We start from the raw sequence: 20,753 nt of genomic DNA, 5'->3' as shown, positions 1-20,753 counted from the left end.
ATTTCATGTATATGTACTCGGTATGCTCCCCACTGATTAGGCATATGGAGTAGTATAAATAGCTAATCATTCACACAAGTAGCCCAAGTCTTTGTAGCATTTAAGTATTTCTTAATTAATTCTTAAATATATCAACACTGATATTCGTTATTTTGATGTATGTAGTTGATATACTATAACGTGAGGAAGTTTAAATTTTGCTCAACGTGAACACAAATATTTAGAGACAAGTCCAATTTCAAAAGTCCAGGCTGCACGTGCACAGGAGCAGGGCATTCTCTGCCTCTGAGCCCAGCATCCATGGCTTAGGGCTGAGCCCGGCCACTGTGGAGCTGCAAAGCCCGGCTCTTCCATTTGGATGGTCTTGTGAGCCGAGCAAGTTCCTTAAACTCTCTGAGCCTTTGTGTCCCCATCTCTACAATGGGACTAATGATACTTGAGGGTTAAATTATACAATTCCTGTACAATGCTTATTACACTACTTGGCATACTGGTAATAACACTGGTTATGATCAATAATATCAATAAATACTAATTATTATTCTATTATTGTTATTGTGTATTGAGACGGCTAAAAGAAAATCAGCGTAACATCAAACCAATGGATAGTAATAAAACTTAGTCTACTGCCAAGGAATAATGAAAGCTCAGTGTTAAGCAATTAAAAACAGAGTCAGAAGTTAAAAGATGTAACCTAGTTTAACCTTTGAACGAAACATACTCATTTATCAAATAAAGTAAAGTTTAAAGTCCTCATTTCAAAACTCGGAGTAAGTCTGGAGTTTGTAGCACTGAAAGACAGACTGCTTCTTTCTGGAGTTTAGGCAGGGACGCTGTGGACTTAAGAATGAGTAAGACCCAAGCTCACCTTGAAGAGTGCGCAGATCTGCCAAGTGTGGAGGCACATGCAGGATTTGTGGGTGTGACTCCAGAGACCCAGTTTGGTTTGCCAGGCAGTGAGCTGGCTGGGACTGGGAGCCCAGCCTTCCCCCAAAAGGAAGGGCTGTACCCAACCCAGCCCCTCCTAGGATTAGTGGCCTCCCTTCCCCAGCAGGAGGAGTTGCCACTTCAAACAAGGCCTCAAGGTCTCCAGGTGCAGCACACCTGGCATTTCTCAGCTCAGTCTTTTCAGTGCCCAAGTTCACACTGTCTGTGACCCAGAGATGAGCCCATCCTCACACTGCATTATAGGAAGGTCGAGGAGCGGGGGACAGGGTCTGGCAGCTTTAGGCTCCTGCCCAACTCTTTGTAGAATAATGAGAGGATCAAGGACTGTGTGTCCTTCTTGCTGACCCTTTGTATTTATGGGTGTTCCTTAAGCCACACATTAAAACTTGGTATTCGCCTTTGCCTGCCCCACCACCACCACACAAGGGGGACAACAAGGGAGAGGGTTGTCGAGGTATTGGTGGAAGTCTGTCCGAAGTAGAGGAACACTCAAAGTGGGAGGAGCACCCATTGTTTTGAGTCACCAGAATAAGTTTGGCCACCAGAGCTGGACTTCCCTTTTGGAAGGTGTCACCTTCTGCTTATACCTCCCATCCTAAAAGTCTGAAGGGAACACGGGCCTGAACTCACCTTGCCCTCCTCTGGGAGAACTATCAGACATGGGGGCTCTTGGTGAAGATAATATTTGCTCTCAGAAACACATGCTTCAGTTTAACCATCCTGCCACGGGAGCCATTTCAGGTCACACAGATAAGTTGTGGTTCTCAAGGCCTCATGGCACAATACTGAACAATTCTAATAAATGTAGCTTTAAGAGACTAACTGATTAATTTCTCAAATCTAACCTTTGAACAAACAGACTACCATAGGGTTTTCACCAAGTGTTTTCCTCGAAGTGCAGTGTACTAAAATCTCAAGCAAGGCTCTTTCCCATGACTCCCCAAAGTAAGTAAATACCTGTTCCAATGTTCTATCAAGGATAGAATTTTTGACCATACAGTAAAACAAAGTGTCATATTTTATTCTACGTGTTCTTCTAAGGACTGTGAGGCTAAATTTAAAATTTAAAATTTCCTTTCACATAAGCAACCAGTAAGAACTGCAGTGATTTCCCCAAATGTAGATTAGATTCCATAAGTCAGACCGCTGTGATCATGCTGGCCTTACCCACCGCCACCCCTACATTTGGAAGCTCATGAGGAACGGATGGAGTCCTGGCCTCTTGAAGTTTTCTCTGGCAGGGGCTAGAAGGTCAGCCGAGGAGCGTTGGTAGGGTGGGAACAACATGAAAGAACTGAAAACGTCCCGATAATCCCCAAATTCTCAGTTTTCAAACACTCCCTGCATAAACATTCCCCAGAACTGCTGACATGTAGCCAAACCAACTTCCTCTCCTCTGTGTTCCCCTTTTCAGATGTGAAATTATCTAACAGCAAAATAACCACCCAAAGTGGAGCTAATGGGAAGACAACCGAAGAGATTCCCCCTGGTTGATTAAGCATGTTAATCATCAAATCATTTTGTCCCGTGATAAACAAAATAGCTCAACAAATCCTGGTGCATTGGAAGGGTGGTTTCTAAGGAAGTCCTGGCTCTAAACCCTACACCTTCACTGGAAAGACGGGCTTGTAAATTATAAGAAAGTCCTGAGCGATCAGACTCTGCTCGTCTTGGCTTAAAGCCCTCATTAGTGCAAAGTCAGCAAATGGCAAACATGTAGACAAAAGTTTTGGCTTCAAGCCCAGCTTCTTAGATTTCATGGATGCTTCTCAATGGGGTTAACTGGAGCTTCTCTCTTTTGTCCCCAACACAAGCGCAAGAAACATCATGCCTTTTTATCACAGCTTCTTGTCTGTGCATTCTGAAGAATAAAAGGCTAAACCCATGAAGATGCAGAGATATAAGCTTCATACTTATTAACAGTGGAGAAAAACCTGCCTCCTTGAAAATCAAAAGTAGCTCCCATGTCCCATTTATGCAGAGTGGAGGAGGAAGTTGATAAAATACATCGAAACAGGTGAACTGAAAGACCTTTCCTAGTTGTGTTATGTAAGCGAAGAACATATGACAACATTCCCAGAAAGTCTGCATCTCAATCATCCCTAAAACAGCTATGCTTCGACAAAGAGATAACTTTTTCCTGCTTTGGCTGGGACTCTCTCTGAGTGGAGGTGTTCTGCGGAAAGGCATCAAAGCCCAGGTGATACAAAAAGCAATCTTTGCAATCTGAACCTCAGCCACTTGCCACTTGACTTGAGAATTAGTGAGCAAATCCTGAATACCAGGGCATAACTTCCAAATCAGAGGGTGGTGAGGGTGAGAGTTAGGAGAGGGTGCACATGAGTGCTGAACAGGGAGGTTTACAGGGAAAACTACATTGGAAACAGGAGAGCCCGACATGTACACCAATGTCTCCTAACTTGTATCTCTCTTGTAGTTTTTCTGTGGGTACTTTCTTCTCTATATAAGCTCTGCCTCCCAATTTCAAGTTATTTTTTTCCTAAAAGCATGCCTTCATCACATTGTACCCTGCTCAGAAAACGTTCAATGGTTTCTCATCATTGAGCCCAAATTATATTCTGTGGAGGACATGGTACGTATCACCCCAATATTCAATGAATCCTTCTCCACAGCATAGCAGCTACGATCCCAACTCTATCCACAAGAGATGCTGATTGACCTAAGGCCGGCAGAGTAATGCCATCCTCCTGGCCGCAACATTGCAGATGGGGAAGCCTAAGACAACCGCTCAAGGGCTCTGCTCTGCTTTAATATCTTGTGAGACTGTGAAATAAGATGGTCCAAAAATATCCAAGTTCAAGATGTTTGTTGACAGTTGACGGCAATCAGCCCTCTCTCTTCAGTCTTGATTGGTGCTAGTGGCCATGAAACATGACTACAAAAGAAGCCTTTGTGAAAGCAAAGTTACTATGCGGAGAAGGTGCCAATCAAGAGAATTTAAAAGAAATAGACCTGGGATCCTGATTAAACCTCATGTAAAGTCTACCTAGCTCTGAAACAATGTTACGAAGCCAAGGAATCCCCTTTATTGTTTAAACCACTCTATGTATTGCCCTTTATACGGCCTCTATATATTACTTAGATGTATATGCCTCTTCCCCCTCTGCACCCCACTTAGACTGTGACTTGAAGGCAAGAGGAGGGGCCTCACTTCTTAATACCTGACAGAATTCCTTCCACAGTTGTAGGCACCCAGCAGGAACTCTGAGAGACCTGGATGCAAACCCAAGCTCCCCCTCTTACTACCTCTGTAATCTCAGTCAAATTGCTCATACTTTAGTTTCTTCCATTATCAAGACTCAATGAAATAATATACATGTAAATGCACAGACCGGGACCTGATGCTTCACTACTATTATTGTTTTATTACCGAATTGTCCAACTACACATCTTTACAACCCACATATAAAAATATGCACCTTGATCACCCTCCTCTGCTATGATTATCATGTCTAACTATTTTGTCCCCTATGTCTCTAGTTATGGGAAGGTCTCCGGACTGGACCACAAGCTTATTAGAGAAGAGCTGCAACTCAGAGCTGGAGGGCCCACGTCCGACCAGTTCCCCACACTGTAGGCTGTGTATCACCTCACGGATTCACAGCACTTGTCCCAGGTATGGGGCACATTCCCTCCATTGTCATTGAGCCCCCGTCCTGCAGGGGTTTCTGAGGCAGCTGTCTCTCCTTCCACTAGAAGCATGGCCTCCTTTCTAAGTGCCCTTCTTGGCCATAATGCCCGATAGCACCTTCCACACTCCCCCAGCCCTAGATTTTCAATCATTGCTTTTCAATGTCTCTCAATTATTATATGTATTGAATTATGAACATGTGAATTTACTACACTATATTGTATATTTTTAATAAATGTTTAAATAAAAGCATTATACAAGGGCATATGAGACATTAGATTCAATAATACACGATGTTCGCCCTTCCCCGTCCAGGCACCCTGGTGCCCCCTCCTTCGAGGCACCCATCGCTTTATGAAATTGATGTCGCCTCAGGACAAACACAAGTGAACAAAGGACTCTTGCCTTTAGCGAGCCCAGAAATGCTATTTTAGGATTTACAATCTTTTTATTATTTTGCAGATGGTTTATCCTAACAGTGTGGAAATCCTGAACCAGGAATGTGAATGTAAAATCCCTGATACACCACAGCAGGTCAAAAGTGTGGCCTTGAAACTCTGAGAGATACAGTGATCACAGGAGGCAGTCTTGGAAATAAAGGTCCTCCTGCGTGGCACCGAGGCGGGGTGCAGGGGTTGTGTATGACCAGGGGTGCGGCACTGGGAGGGCTCCTGCAGGAAGGTGCAGGATGGCAGAGCCCCCACGCCACTGCTGAGCCACCCTTTGGCTTCAAAACATAAGTCCAACCTTCCCTTCGGCTTTTTAACCCTTCCCCTGAGCTCTGAAAAGGAAAAGGATGCAAGAACTTGATGCATAACAACTCTGTAAGTAGATGCTCATAATTCTAAGGAGACAGTATTGTTTCAGAAGCAATGGAAGTATACACATACACGGTATCATTTGGTTATTCTATCTGGAAGAGTCGTTTCTCTCTCCTAGACAGGGGAAATATGAGTTTGTGTTCTCTTTCGAAACACATATTATTTAAAAATAAATGCCGCCTGGCCAGGGTGGCTCAGTGGATTGAGCATTGTCCCATGGACTGAGAGGTCCCAGTTTGATTCCCAGTCAGGACACATGCCCAGGTTGTGGGTTTGATCCCCAGTAGGGGGCGTGCAGGAGGCAGCTGATCAATGCATCTCTCTCACATCAATATTTTTCTCTCTCTCTCCCTTCCTCTCTCTCTAAAAAAAAAATAAATCAACAAACACATATTTTAAAAAAATAAATACTAGCCCTGGCCGGTTTGGCTCAGTGGTTAGAGCGTCGGCCCCCGGTCCAAAGAGTCCTGGGTTCGGTTCCCGCTAAGGGCACGTACCTCGGTTGCAGTTTGTCCCTGGCCCCAGTTGGGGTCGCGCGGGTGACAACCACTCAATGTGTCTCTCTCACGACAATGTCTCTCTCTCTCTCTCTCTCTCTCTCTTCCTCTCTCTCTCCCTCCTGCTCTATCTGAAGATGAATGCAAAAATGTCCTAGGGTGAGGATTAAATAAATAAATAACAAATAAATGCTATAGTGACTTCAAGATGACAACTGATAAAGCACACTACCATTTCTCTCTGGCTTTACGAATTTTTTCTTACTGACAAATAGAATGCTTATTTTTAATACAGTGTAGTTTTAGGTCATGAATTCTTCTTTGTACATGCACTAGATAGGATATAGTTTGAGCTCCTCAAGAGTGAAGAATTTCTCTTATTTCACTTTGTGTCTCCCATAGCAAGTACTGTAATGCTTGACATATAATAGACTCAATAAGTGAATAGACCCGAGTAAGTGAAAAATGGTAGCACCCACCTAAAATAAGGTTTGTTTAAAGAAGTTCTTGTAAAATAAGCTGATGTATAGTTGTCTGAAAAAAAAAAATGTAAGTCTCATAGTTTTGACTTCCTGCATCATTATCTCGCACTTGCAGAGAGAAAAAAAAAAGATTTTTGTTTTTATTGGAGTATTTTATAGCATGTCATACTACTCATTTTCTCAAAACAACCTATACTAGTGGATTTTATTTTTCCTTTTTCAAAGTAAAAGAAAATTATATGAGCAAATAAATAATTTCTGGAAATGGTAGAAATGGAATGCATGAACTGTAGAATGACCTTTGAGAGAGAGAGATAAAAATAGAGAATGTGTGTGTGTGTGAGGGGGAGATGCCTACTTGGCTGTGTCATCTACTCCCCTAACCACAATCTCATTGGTCCATGAGCTGGCATTTGACCTCAGTGGTCCAATCAGCACAAACTTTAGGAATTGTTTGAAATCCTAGGTGGAAATATCCCCTTTGTTCCCCTGGACATTATTATGAGCCAGATGAGGCCTGAAGTTCTAGCCCACCATGGCTTAAGGATGAAGCCAACCAAAGAAATGGCTGATGCATAAAGGAGCTATTGGAGATACCCAACAGAACTATTGAGAATGAGTTCGGGTTCAAGTCACCACATCTGGATTTCCAGTTATGGTGGCCAAGTTGTTTACATTGATTTTCTGTTTCTTGAAGCCAAAGTATGCAAAGATAGCTGGATAGGGGTTTTGGTTTCATAGATGCCTTTGTCAATACTCACCAAATGGTGCATTTCATTGTACATTAGTTTAATCTCTTAAAGAACCATAAACAAGTAGCAAATACGAGCTAATAAATTGCATATTAAAGGTTTTAGAAGTACATTATTGTCTGCAACTTACTCCAAATGCCTAAAAATAAATAAATAAGATGACCTGATGGATGAGTAGAAGAAGGGCTATAAGGATAGTTATATACTAGAGCAGGCATGATGATGTCATCACTATGGAATCTAACTGGTAGATAAGTGTTCACTGTAAAATTCTTTAAACTTTTCTGCATATTTGAAATTTTTCACGGTAAAATGTTGGAGGAAAAAGCACAAGTTCACTCTTATTCCTTATATATAGACGTCTTTAAATATTTGGTGATAATTTGTGTCTCTGGTAAGCATTGCATCAGGATAAATGTTCTTTATCATAGAAACCAAGGTCCACTCATCCTCTTTCATGATGACTTAGGTTATACCCACCCTTATGTTTGATAATCAGATCCTACAAACCAGTCATTAATAAAATAAAATCTAATAAATATGAAGGAAAATGAATCATGTTTATGTATTAGATCATTGCCTAAAACCCTCAGATCTAAACTGCTTTTTGTTATCAGTTCTCTCAAGAAGAAAATAGAAGAGTATTTCAGGTCTTGCTCCCCAGCATATATCATGTTTGGCTCAAAGCAACTCATTTTTTTTTTTTTTTTAATCCTCACCCGAGGACATTTTTGCATTTATCTTCAGATAGAGCAGGAAGAAGAGAGGGAAGAAGAAAGAGAGAGAAACATGGATGTGAGATCATCAACTAGTTGCCACCCACACAACTCCAACTGGGGCTGGAGACTAACCACAACCGAGGTGCATGCCCTTAGTGGGAACTGAACCCGGGGCTCTCTGGTCAGCGGGCCGATGCTATCTATAATCGCTGAGCCAAACTGGCCAGGGCGCAACTCATTTTTAAAAATAAGAAAATAGTACATTAAGTAGAAGCTTTGGTAAAGTTTTATTTTATTTCATTGATTTTTAGAGAGAAAGGGAGGGAGAAAGAGAGAGAAAAACACATGGATTAGTTGTTCCACTTATTTGTGCATGCATTGGTTGATTCTTCGTTGTTGTTAATCCTCACCAGAGGATATTATTCCGTTGATTTTTCATAGAGTGGAAGGGAGGAAGGGAAAGAGAGAAACATTGATGTGAGAGACACACATCGATTAGTTGCCTCCTGCATGACCCTAACCAGGGCCAGGGATTGAACCCACAACCCAGGATGTGCCATTGACCGGCAATCAAACCCACAACACTTCTGTCCACAGGCCAGTGCTCTAACCACTAAGCAAAACCATCTGGAGTTCTTTGGTTGCTTCTTGTATGCGCCTTGACTGGGGATGGAAACCGCAACCTTGGCATATGTGGATGACGCTCTAACCAATGGAGCACCCGGCCAGGGCCGGCAAAGTTGTATTTTAGCAACCTTATTACAGCTTAACTAAAGACAATACAAAGGGCACTTTATCCCTCAATGTAAAACAGTCACCTATCGCTACAGGGAATAAACCCTTGCTTTTTTTCAGGGAATATATTCTGTGATAGTTATTTTTGTTCATGGAAAAGTTAAAGAGGAAAGGTAAATGGAACTTAAAAAAAAAAAACATTCAATGTAAACAGGACCTAAGTTTACCCCATTCTCCTTTCCTCCTATGGAAGAGGAAAGGAAACTGAGAAGCAAAAGAGTATTTCTACAACTCAAGAAATTCATGCTATTCTGAGCTCAGTATATGTGCCTGAAAATAGTGGGCAAATCTTATGAAGAGAAATGCATTTTATAGAGCAAACTAACCCAGGATCCTCAATAGAAATACGTGCTAAATCTTTCAACATGGAAAAAAATGATCCTTTCTCAATATATTTGCTTTGTAAATTTGCACTTTCATATGTTGGATGTTCTTAGGTCAGCCCATAATTACATATCTCTATACTACCTTCTTCCGGATTCTCCTTGCTTTTTCTAAGATGCCACTCTGAGCGTATTCCTACAGAATTTCACAACTTGTTAGAAAACGGCCAAACTTCACAGACAATAAAAATGCAGCAACTAACCTCAGCCTAATGAAACTAGGACAGCATGAAATGAGACTTTCTCTCTTAATGAGAGGATGTTCATCAGAACGTTCATTTGTTTCTCACACCCTAAGTCAAGATCGGAGTAAGTACTAAGCATTCTGGGCTCAACCCGGTCCTTCGGAACCCTGCGTGATCGCCCACAAAGCCAGGCTCAGCTCTCGGAAGCTGGAGCAGTTCTGCCACCCAACAGAGCTGGATGGTCAAAGTAAGGGCAAGGCCTCAGCGGGTGCTGGGCCATGGCTTGGAATCTCTGGGCAAATATCAGAATCAAAACCTGTAGATACTAGTATTGTGGAAGGACAGTGTCAGCAGTATTCAAACCAACCAACAAACAAACAAACAAGCAGGAACAGCAGGAACAGTAGGAACTGAAACACGAGTCACAGCGGAGCCTTTCTCGATGACACTGGCTGCTAACTACCTCGTCCTCTGCCCTTGCCACAGGCTTCTCTGAGCTGGGGGCCCTGGCATCTGTCCCCTTTCGCCACACCCTGGCAACAGCGGTGATCTGAAAACTGCACATAGGAAAGGATACCTTGTCCCACACTCCTGGTGGGTTTTCTCTTCATCTCACCTCTCCTATCCCACCTAAAAAAAATTTTCAAACCTACGGAAAACACGGACGCTGGGTGCAGACCTGAGTAAGTCTGTTTTCTCTCAGCTCTTGCAGGAGGGCACCATCCCAGGCAGCCCTGATGAAAATAGCTCCTGTTGCCCCTGCTGGCACTGCCGTGGGCGACCGCATGCCCTCTGACCCACTAAGCCCTCTGTCCCCACCCTGTCACCAGTGTTGTTCTCCAAGTATCTAATGACCCATGAAAACAGTCACTGACATAAGCTTCCGAGTTTGGTGAAGGCTGGTAAATACTGGAACAAGGATCTCAGATATGGGACTTTGACCTCCTTGAGATAATGAGAGGAATGAAGAAAACGTAATGATTTACTATGAAGAAAGAAAGTTGATCATTTTCTCCTGTCTTTTCCTAACCACTCAACTCAGAAACCAACCACAAAAGAGTCACCACCCAATACAGAGTGGTCCTGATCCGAATGAATACGACAGTAACAGGAGAGAACACCTTTGTCACCTCTCATTCTCTCATTTTGGAGGTGTATTTAACTTCTTTTCAGTTCTATTAATTTCAAAGCTGATAAAAGCCATAACTTAAATATCAGCATTGGCCTTTTAGAAAATTTATCACAAATACTCTATTACTCATAAACAATCAACTCCAGTCAGTTAAAAAAATTTAAAGCCCTGGCCGGTTTGGCTCAGCGGTTAGAACGCCAGCCTGCGGTCCGGAGAGACCCGGGTTCGGTTCCCGCTAAGGGCATGTACCTTGGTTGCAGTTTGTCCCCGGCTCTGGTCAGTTGTGCGGGTGGCAGCCACTCGATGTGTCCCTTCACATCGATGTTTCTCTCTCTCTCTCTCTCTCTGTTCCTCTCTCTCCCTCCCACTCTACCTGAACAAAAAATGGGAAAATGTCCTCGGGTGAGGATAAAAAAAAAAAAAAAAGGTTTACATAAGAATTATTGCAGGGACCCTAGTACACTGCTGGTGGGAATGCAGACTGGTGCAGCCACTATGGAAGACAATATGGTGTTTCCTCAAAAAATTAAAAATTGAACTGCCATTTGACCCAGTGTTCCCACTTCTAGCAATATATCCTAAGCCTGAAACACCAATCAGTAAGAAAGCATGCACGCCTATGTTCATAGCAGCACTATTTACAATTGCTAAGATCTGGAAACAGCCCAAGTGTCCATCAGTAGATGAGTGGATAAAAAAGCTGTGGTACATATATACAATGGAACACTATTCAGCTGTAAGAAAGAAAGATCTCTTATTGTTTGAGACAATATAGAGGGACCTGGAGAGTATTATGCTAAGCAAAATAAGCCAATCAGAGAAAGACAAATATCACATGATCTCACTTCTTTGTGGAATATAATGAACAAAATAAGCCGATGAACAAAAATAGACCCAGAGACATAGAAGTAGGGATTAGACTGACAAACCTTGGTGGGAGGGAGGAGAGGTAAACCAAAAAACTTATATGTATATATGCACAACCAATGGACATAGACAACAGTACTGAAGGGGGGTCGAGGAGGAGGGTGTCAATGGGAGACAAAGGAGAAACATCTGAAACAAAAATAAATTAATTTAAAAAAATAATAAAGTGATTATCTATGAAAAAAAAGAAGTGTATATGGCCTGGCTAGTTTGGCTCAGTGTTTAGAGCCTGCGGATGGAGGGGTTGAAGGTTCGATCCCTGACCCTGGTCGGAATCGTGCAGGAGGTAACCAAAGAATGTGTGTATGTGTCTCTCTCTCCCTTCCACTCTATTTAAAATCAATGGAAAAATATCCTCAGGTGAGGATTAACAACAACAACAAAAAGAATAAGTGCAGAAGGGTATGAAATAATTCCACAATCATTTATGGAGCACTTACTAAGTGTCTTCCATTTGCATGATGTTTTTTGCAAGGGACGAAATATTTTCACATGCTCTCTCTCCAGGTAACAAGAACTTACTGAAGGCTTACTCTGTGCCAGAACTGTACCCTCAATTTCATTTTTTTTAAGCAGAAAAGACATTCACAGGAACCTGCCATGTATGTTGGAAAAGCCTCTGCACTATACAGTGACTCTCCAATTCTAAAGTCACCCCCAACCCCCTTTAATCTGAACAAGCAGTAATTTCCAGACTCCAGGATATATATTCTCTCCTGTTTAGAATAAAAGTGTATTCCTTCCGTTTGGATCCTTAGATTTCACTAGAAGCTCTGGGCAGTAGCTCTCTGGCTATTTCCTGCTATTCCTAGACAGTGACAGTGTCTGGGAGAGCTAAGCTTCCGTACTACAGGTCACCTGTAGGGACTGTTCCCTAAGACATTCTCTATGCCAACCTAAAGCTTCTTAAGTTCAAAGTGTAGTAAAATGAACTATCTCTTTTTTTCTATTCTGTATGCTCTACATTTCACATCTTAGATTTATTTTACTGCAGCTTGGTCTTTGGTTCAATGAGCTGGCTTTTACCTTTTATCTGCAGCCAGCATTAACACTTGCAAAGCAAACTCAGGAAAGCAGTTCAACATTTATTGAATGTGTTTCCGTGAAAAAGGCAACAGCAAGGCTGTAAGAGTCTGGGAAGGCAGTCTGTTATAACAAACATGGACAATTTGAAGGAGCTGCAATTTCCTACAACTTAGCTAAAACTCATTGCCTAGTAAATTGCTTTTAGGGATCCAACTCTAGTGATTGGATGAGATTGTGGTAATTAGCACATTTAGTCTAGGTAGATCAGCATAACTGAAATGCTTGAAACGTTTTCTCTTAATTAAGCCTTCCTCATTACATTCTTAATACTCCTCCCCACCCCCTTCCATCTGCACAGCTGGCAAAATAGTGAACTGCAATTTATCTCCCCATTAAAATGATTACAAAATCAGAACAAGTGGAGATCAAATCAAGTTTTCAAAACCACGTGGCAAAGAAGACCTGGCTTAATAGAGAAAAGTGACCACTCCATCTTGTCAAAACATAAACACCACTTCTAGAAATAAATTAGATTTTTTTCCAACGGAATGGAAAAATCATTTGTCTACTGGTTTGTTTATAAAAGTTGTAACACTAGAATGTGATAGTCTTATAAACATAATTCTGTTTTACATTTGTCTTGTCAATACATTTTTAACCCTCTAAATTACGAGTGGGGGACACCATTAAATTGCAGTCTAGCATCTTGCTTTTAAGCAGGGACTCTCAGCTCTATCACTTTCTGGCTGACTAACCTATGGCTAGTTAGTTTAAATGCTCCAGTCCTCCGTTTTCTCATCTGTAAAATGAGGGTAATAAGCATAGAGTTGCTTTGGAGATTAAAGATATGTAGGTAGATGGATAGATAGGTAGGTAGATGGATACACACTAGGAAGAGTTCTTGGCAGGTAATAAATGCTGTGTAAGTACTATAGTTATTATCATGCTTAGCATTACCACAAAAAGAACAGTGATATTGTTGGGCTCTATTACAAACTACTTTCTTGTCAAATTTCTCTGAGATTAGCATAGAGCAGAAACATAATGTGCATTTCAGAGGCTGTAATTAGAATTTCATGATTGCATGGGCAAATTTCAAGAAAAAAGATTAATACACAAAACATTAAAAAAGTAATTATTTGAAAAGTCACAGTATAAAACCCCACTAATATGAATGATTTATATATGGCTAATGATCTTCAAATTAAGAACATTCTGAGAAGGTTTTCTTGACTATTTATGGCACCTTCTCTGTGTTTTACATCAAGAATAATACTATAGCCCTGGCCAGTTTGGCTCAGCAGTTAGAGTGTTGGTCCGCGGACCAGAGAAACCTGGGTTGGGTTCCCACCAGGGGCATGTACCTTGGTTACAGTTTGTTCCCGCCGTGGTTGAGGTCATGTAGGTGGCAACCACTCCATGTGTCTCTCTCACGTCGTGGTTTCTCTCTCTCTCTTTTCCTCCCTCTCTCCCTCCTGCTCTATCTGAAGATAAATGCAAAAATGTCCTCAGGTGAGGATTAAAAAAAAAAAAGAATAATAGTATAAAAATATATATGTAATTGCCCTGGCCAGTTTTGCTCAGTGGTTAGAGTGTTGGCCTGTGGACCAAAGAGTCTCAGGTTTGATTGCAGTCAAGGGCACGTACCTCGGTGGTGGTTCGGTCCCCAGCCTGAACGGGGTCGTGCGGGAGGCAACTAATCGATGTATCTCTCTCACATTAATGTTTCTCTCTCTCTCACTCTCCCATCCTCCCTCTCTCCCTCCCTCCCACTCTATCTGAAGATAAATGGAAAAGTATCCTTTAGTGAGGATTTAAAAGATGTGTGTGTGTATGTGTATGTGCGTGCATGTGTATGTGTGTGTGTGTGTGTGTGTGTAAAATAGCAGTCCCTTCTGGTGTGATGATAAGGCGTTACTGAGTTGGTGGTAAATATTGCATTCTTTGGCCAATCAAAAAAGAAGCAAAAAGGTTGTCTAAAAAGTTTAAATATTTTGTCTTTCATCACTCGAATCTGTCATCCAAATGCAGTTTAGTAACCGTTTTATTGAGATATAATTCACATACCACACACTTCATCCATTTAATGTGATACTTCAATGGTTTTAAGTATATCCACAGTTATGAAAGTTATCACCACAATCAAGTTTGGAACATTTTCATCATTCCAAAAAGGAATTCTATTCCGCATCAGCAGTGACTCACCATTCCTCCCGCTGCCACAGGCAACCACTTTTTATCTCTACAGATTCGCCTGTTCTGAACATTCCATATAAATGGTAATACAGCATGTGTCCTTTGGTCCGACTTCTTCCTCTTCGCATAATGTTTTCAAGCATCTTCCATGTTGTAGCATTATATCAATACTTTATTTTTTATTTATTATTTTTATCCTCACCCGAGGACATTTTTGCATTTATCCTCAGATAGAGTGGGAGGGAGAGAGGGAGGAAGAGAGAGAGAAACATCGATGTGAGAGATACACATCAAATGGTCGCCACCCACACGACCCCAACCAGGGCCAGGGACAAACTGCAACCGAGGTACGTGCCGTTAGCAGGAACTGAACCCGGGTGTCTCTGGTCTGTGGGCCACACTCTAACCGCTGAGCCAAACCAGCCAGGGCAGTACTTTATTTTTTTTATTGCCAAATAATATTTCATTGTATGGTTATACAGCACATTGTTTATCCATTCATCAATTGATGGACATTTGAGTTGTTTCTGTGTTTTGCTATTACGGATAATGCTGTTGTGAACATTTTTATGCAGACACAAATAGATATATAGATATAGATATAGATATAGATATAGATATAGATAGACATAGACATAGACATAGACATAGACATAGACATAGACATAGACATAGACATAGATAGATATAGATATATAAGAGTAAAATTGCTGGGTCATGTAGTAACTCCATGTTTAATCATTGGGAAAACACCAGGCTGTTTTCCAAATGGCTGCATCATTTTACCTTTCCATCAACAGTATATAAGGGTTCCAATTTCTCCACATCCTTGCCAACACTTGTTATTACGTCTTTTCTTTTTTTTTTTTTAATTATAGCCATCCTGGGAGTGTGAAGTGGTAACCAAATGCATTTTTAAGTGTAAAAACATGAAAATCCATTGTGCAAGGAAGTACAGTATTTTATGACAAGGAGAAGCATGAAGAAATTAGGAAAAGGAGCCTTCGGTCAGGCTGGAAAAGGAGATGTTTTTAAGTCTTTTACTTAATTTCATGTCCTTAGGCAACCATCTGCCCTATCCAAAGGGTTGGGATTGTGGACAGCCCTTAATGTCACATCTGGAGCTTATAATAATCATAACAACTAATTTTGGTTTATTGATTTATTTCACAACATTTCTTTCCATGTTATATTCCATTGGATCCAACACCACAAACCTGATATGGAGGATTTTATTATTCCCATTCTGCAGGTAAGAGCACTAAGACCCAGAGTACTTAATTGACTTGCTCCCAAAAAGGGTAGTTAAAAATATATACATACATAAATACATATTAAATAAATAAAATTCACAGAGCTAGGCCTGGAAGCCAATTTTTTTTTAATTGACTTCAGAAAGAGGAAGGGAAAGAGAGAGAGAGAGAGAGAGAGAGAGAGAGAGAGACATGAATGTGAGAAACATTAATTGGTTGTCTCCTGCACGTGCTCCATCCGGGGATCAAACATGCAACCTGATCATGTGCTCTGACTGGGAATCAAACTGGCCACCTTCCGGTATACGAGTCAATGCTTCAACCATCAGAGTCACACCAGTCAGGGTGGAAGCCAATTTTTTTTTATGTCAAATCCCAATCCTTAGTTTCCTCTTTCCTTATCACCTTCATTCACCTCATTGTTGGTGACCCAGGAAATAATGGACAAGCAAGACAAGGCAGAGAGAAATTGTGTGTGTGTGTGTGTGAAGTAATTAGAGGCAGGAAGCCTGCACATCACAAAGTCCCCACAATTAGACTGTGAGAGAGCATCTAGGGACTTAAACCCAAGATGTGATGGTGTCAGCAAGGATGGCTGTATGCCCACTCCTATATGAGGTACCTGCAGTAACTAAGAAGCCAGGCATAAGGCCACTTAAATCTCTAAATTCTGAATATATATTATCTGTACTTACAGTAATTACTGTAATACATACCAGTCATTCAAATATTTATTGAGTAATTATGATGTGCCAGGCACAGTGCTAAGGAGAGATTTTAAGAAGCAATGCCTATAGCCCTGGCTGGTGGCTCAATTGGTTGAAGCATCATCCCATACCCCAAATGGTTACAATTCAATTCCTGGTCAGGGCACATACCTAGGTTGCAGGTTACAGGTTCGATCCCCAGTCAGGACACATACAGGAGGCAACCGATCAATCTCTCTCTCTCTCCCCCTTCCTCTTGCTCTAAAAAAATAAATAAAAATCATATCCGCAGGTGAGGATTAAAAAAAAAAAAAAAAAGCAGTGACTATAAATACCTAACATTTACTAAGCCTTTTACATATAGCATTTCATTTAATCCTCACAAAATTCCTGCAAGACAAATGGAAACTGAGTCATGGAGAAGTTAAGTAAATTGTCCCAAAGTCACAGAACTCATACACGGTGGAGATGGAATAAGAACCCAGGCAGCCTGGTTCTGTACCTGTGTTCTGAACCACCACCCAACCCTTCCTGCCAGGTCTTGCTCGGCTGGAACTCACATGTGGTGACACATAGAGACTAATAATACTAATTAATTCCAGCAACCATTTGTTGAATGCTCATTAATACATGAAGCCCAGGGGCAAATTCTCACAATAAGCCCATGAAGAATTTGTCTTCATTACCGTTTTAGAGGGGAAAGAGTTTCAGAGCAGTAAATTAACTTGTCCAAGGTCACAGACCTATAATAGGTAAAGCAGACCTGGTGCTACTGTATGTATACCAGGCACTGTTCTAAGCACTAATATATCTAATTTCCAGAACAACACTATGAGGACGGTTCCATTATTACCCATTATTCTTAGTTAAGAAACTTGTCCAAGGTCCCACTCTTGTAAGTGGCAAACCCAGGACCCACTCTGGCTTAAAGTCCTCACCCAAACAAAATGTTGACTCTTGGCTACAAAGTAGCAGAACAGAAATTCAAACCCAGTTCTGTCTAACTCTTGGGTGAGAGAGAGGTCTATATCCTTTTCCCAACATACTTAGCATGTCCTGCAAACGTGCTGTAGTGCTGAGGGCTGCTAGGGAAGGAAGGAGTAACAATAGTTCTGGGGACCCTCCAGAAAGGACCATTTAAGCTGCATCTTGAAGATGAAAGTAAGTGCTCATCGGACAAAGAGAGGCACCATGCAATTTATTATTTTAAAGGAAATGAAACATTTCTAATTGAGGGCTTTGAAAAAAAGACAATGTAGTTTCAGATTGAATTATAAGATCTTTACTGTTTAAATTTTTCAATTAGAAATATGTTTGATGAGGGAAAAATAAGGTTTTAAAATTGGCTATACATTAAAAAATCATCACGAAATAGAAATGGGCAATTTTTGAACGTTAAACTCAGTTAATTCTGACTTCCAATATTGACTTCCTCAATCTAAGTGCTGCGAGCAGGGTGATTACCAAACCGTAGGGATCTCTGCAAGATTTTCTCTCCTTCAAATCTGAAACACAGCATTTAGAAACCATAATGAACCTGGAGATTCAGATCGAAAACTAGAAGGAACCGGTGTGCACGAGAGGCCGGCAGGCAAGTTGTGGCTCAAACACTGCAGAGCCAGGGTTTTTCCCTAGCAAACTGATTTATGACCAACAGAAGGGCAGCCGCAGAACCGGTCAGACCGTAAGGACAATTCTCAAACATGAAGCCAAGAAGAAGGACCAGTGTGGGACGGGAATGGTAAAGCTGGGTCAGTCTGGGGTGTCACTGCCTGTCCTGGGTGAGACCCGTCAAATCCTAACTCTTGGCCTATGGACTCAGCTACCCAAAATGTGCGCGCTGGGGTGGTTAACACAGCAGCAGGGCAGCGGGACAAGGTGCCTCCACGCCCCCTTGCGGACCCAAATGACTGTAGAAGAGAATGTGCCCATTTAGTGATAGGTAGTGTTTCGAAAATTTTCTCTCAGTGTAGCCCTCACAACCACCCTTCAAGAGAGGCGCCTTGATCAGCCCATTTTACAGATGAAATGCTGAGGCTCAGGGAACTGAAGCAAGACTTGCCAGCCAAAAGGGAAACCTTAAATGAAAGCGATCGTTGGGCTGGTTCCTTTTACTCGGGAGTAAAGAGGAGGGAACTGGGGCCGGCTGAAGGCCCCCACCGACCCCTCTGGGCGGATTAGGAGCCGGCTGTCACCCGGGAGGCCTGGCAACGCCCAGGTGCCGGGAAGAGGGAGCGCGCGCGGTGGGCGGCAGCGTGTCAGGGCGCAGGGCGCAGGGCGCAGGGCGCACCGCCGCCTCCAGAACCCCGCGCCAGTCCCGCAGGGCGCCACGGGGACTGTCCACGAGCCCGCAGCCGTCCCGGAGCCCCGCGCGAGTCGCTAGCCACGAGCCACGGCGCGCGTGCGCGCGGGATTGCTGCGGACACGGGTTGGCAGTGCCACCGCGAGCCCACCGGCACTGCCCCACGCCTTACCGGAGCTGCTCCCCGGTGACCAGGACCTCAGCCATGCGCTCCAGCTCCCTTTGCTGCGCCCCGCCGCTCCCGCTGGGGCTGTTGTCGCTGCCACCGCTGCCCGCGCTGCCAGCGCTGCTTCCCTCCATGCTCAGGGCCGCGCCGCTACCACTGTCTTCGCTGGCCGCCTCGGGTTTGGGTGTTAAATCAGTTTGCCCTCACGGAAGCCTTTCCCGCCATCTTTGTTAGGGGCAGTCCCGTTGCTCGGACGCGATTGGCTGGGTAGGGAATCCCTGTGGGTAGGCTGAGGTGCTAGGCGAGTCCACTCCAGGAACTCCAGCTTGGGGGCGTGACTGGAGCCCCGCGTGGTCGGGAGGCGGGGCCTAGGGAGGAAAATATAAACATCTGGGCGGGGCCCCGGTGCAGTGTTCTGTGTGCCGGTGAAGAGCGCACCTTCCTTTGCCCACGGAGCTCCTGCTGTGGGGCCCGGGGACCCGGCTGGGAGGTTACTAAACAACTGTGAAGGTATTTGAATTATACTTTCCATGCCCAAAATTGCCAAAAAGTAAAAAAATAATAACGGTATAGCTGAATAGTGAACGCTGAAGGATATACAGGTCATTGCAGGGCATGGAGAAATTAAGTATTTTTCTCCACCCAATCCCCTTCAACAAAGATAGTTTACTTACCTTAAGGTGTAATCAGTAAAGAACGTTGGCCGGGGTATCAGACAGACCTGGGATCCAGCTCCACACCAACAATTAATCCTCAGTTTCCTCCTTTACAAAATAAAAATAATCGTGACTACCACTTGTTGACATGTGCTGCATTAAAGATGCTTCGGATAGTTGTTGCCTTCCTTAATTAGTGCAAAGAACCATAAATGGGTATTGTCCTCATTTTATATCAGGAAGCAGGCTCAAAGAGATGGGGAACTTGTTCAAGGCAAGCAGCTAATAAGTGCAAGAAGTAAGAATCAAACCCAGGACATTCTGGCTTCAAAACTGTTCTTAAAAGATAACCCCTTAAAATAGAGATATGATGGCATTGTCTACCGTACAGGGAATAGGGAAGGAACTTTGACTAATGCCAAATGTCCTGTTTTTCTGTTTCATGCAAGGTCAGAGCCTTGTCTGCAGGAAAACCCAAGTAGTGCTAAATGGCAGTGATCATTGTAATAAAAGAATATCTGCATGTTGACGTTTTGTGCAGTTTGTTACCATGTTTGTATAAATACAAGTCTGTGCACCCTTACAAGTAAATGTGAACCTATTTTTTTAATTAACAATATCTTGAAAGACATAATCTTTCAATTGCCTACATGTAGTAAGTAGAAGTCTACAGAATAAAAATGAAAACGAGAGGGCTGTTGAAAACCGACTTCTCTTCTTTGTATATTATATACCAATTCTGCTATTCAAAAGTATTTATGCCCACTATCTTGAAAGCTTACTGTTTCTATTGTTCGGTTTTGTTATTAGCATTTTATTTTTAAAGATCACCATAGCCTTTTCCAACATTCAAGATCACTACTTGAATTAACTTAAAATCTGCAACATTTTGTTGAACATTTATTTATTCTGTCCTTCAGATGATGCTAAGGACTTTGTTTCTATTACTTAATTTATTCTCACAAAGAGGGTGAAAGTTAAGTATTCTTCATGTGAATTTGCAAAGGAAAGGCTTAGGCATAGAAAGGTAAAGTAGTTTGCCTAAATATCACACCTAGAAAGTCAGGCAGCCCTCGAACCCTACTTCTTCAGACTCTCAAGGCCATGCTCAACCACACTGCAGAAGGAGAACAATTGTCCATCTGCCTCCTGAA

The 20,753-nt window shown here is 42.4% G+C and overlaps 1 protein-coding gene across 1 annotated transcript in view; it reads right to left on the bottom strand.

Moving 5' to 3' along the window:
• The window catches only part of DEPTOR (DEP domain containing MTOR interacting protein), a 130,420-nt gene extending 111,221 nt beyond the window's left edge, over nucleotides 1-19,199 (bottom strand). The window contains exon 1 of the mRNA XM_036264216.1: nucleotides 18,950-19,199. Coding sequence (XP_036120109.1) covers nucleotides 18,950-19,077 — 128 coding nt within the window. The 5' untranslated portion in view covers nucleotides 19,078-19,199. The remainder of the gene's footprint in view (nucleotides 1-18,949) is intronic.
• Between the last annotated feature and the right edge of the window lie 1,554 nt (nucleotides 19,200-20,753).

This window comes from Molossus molossus, unplaced genomic scaffold, assembly GCF_014108415.1.
Source record: "Molossus molossus isolate mMolMol1 unplaced genomic scaffold, mMolMol1.p scaffold_m16_p_16, whole genome shotgun sequence".
NCBI classification, from domain to species: Eukaryota; Metazoa; Chordata; class Mammalia; order Chiroptera; family Molossidae; genus Molossus; species Molossus molossus.
This window is presented reverse-complemented; position numbering and strand designations above follow the sequence as displayed.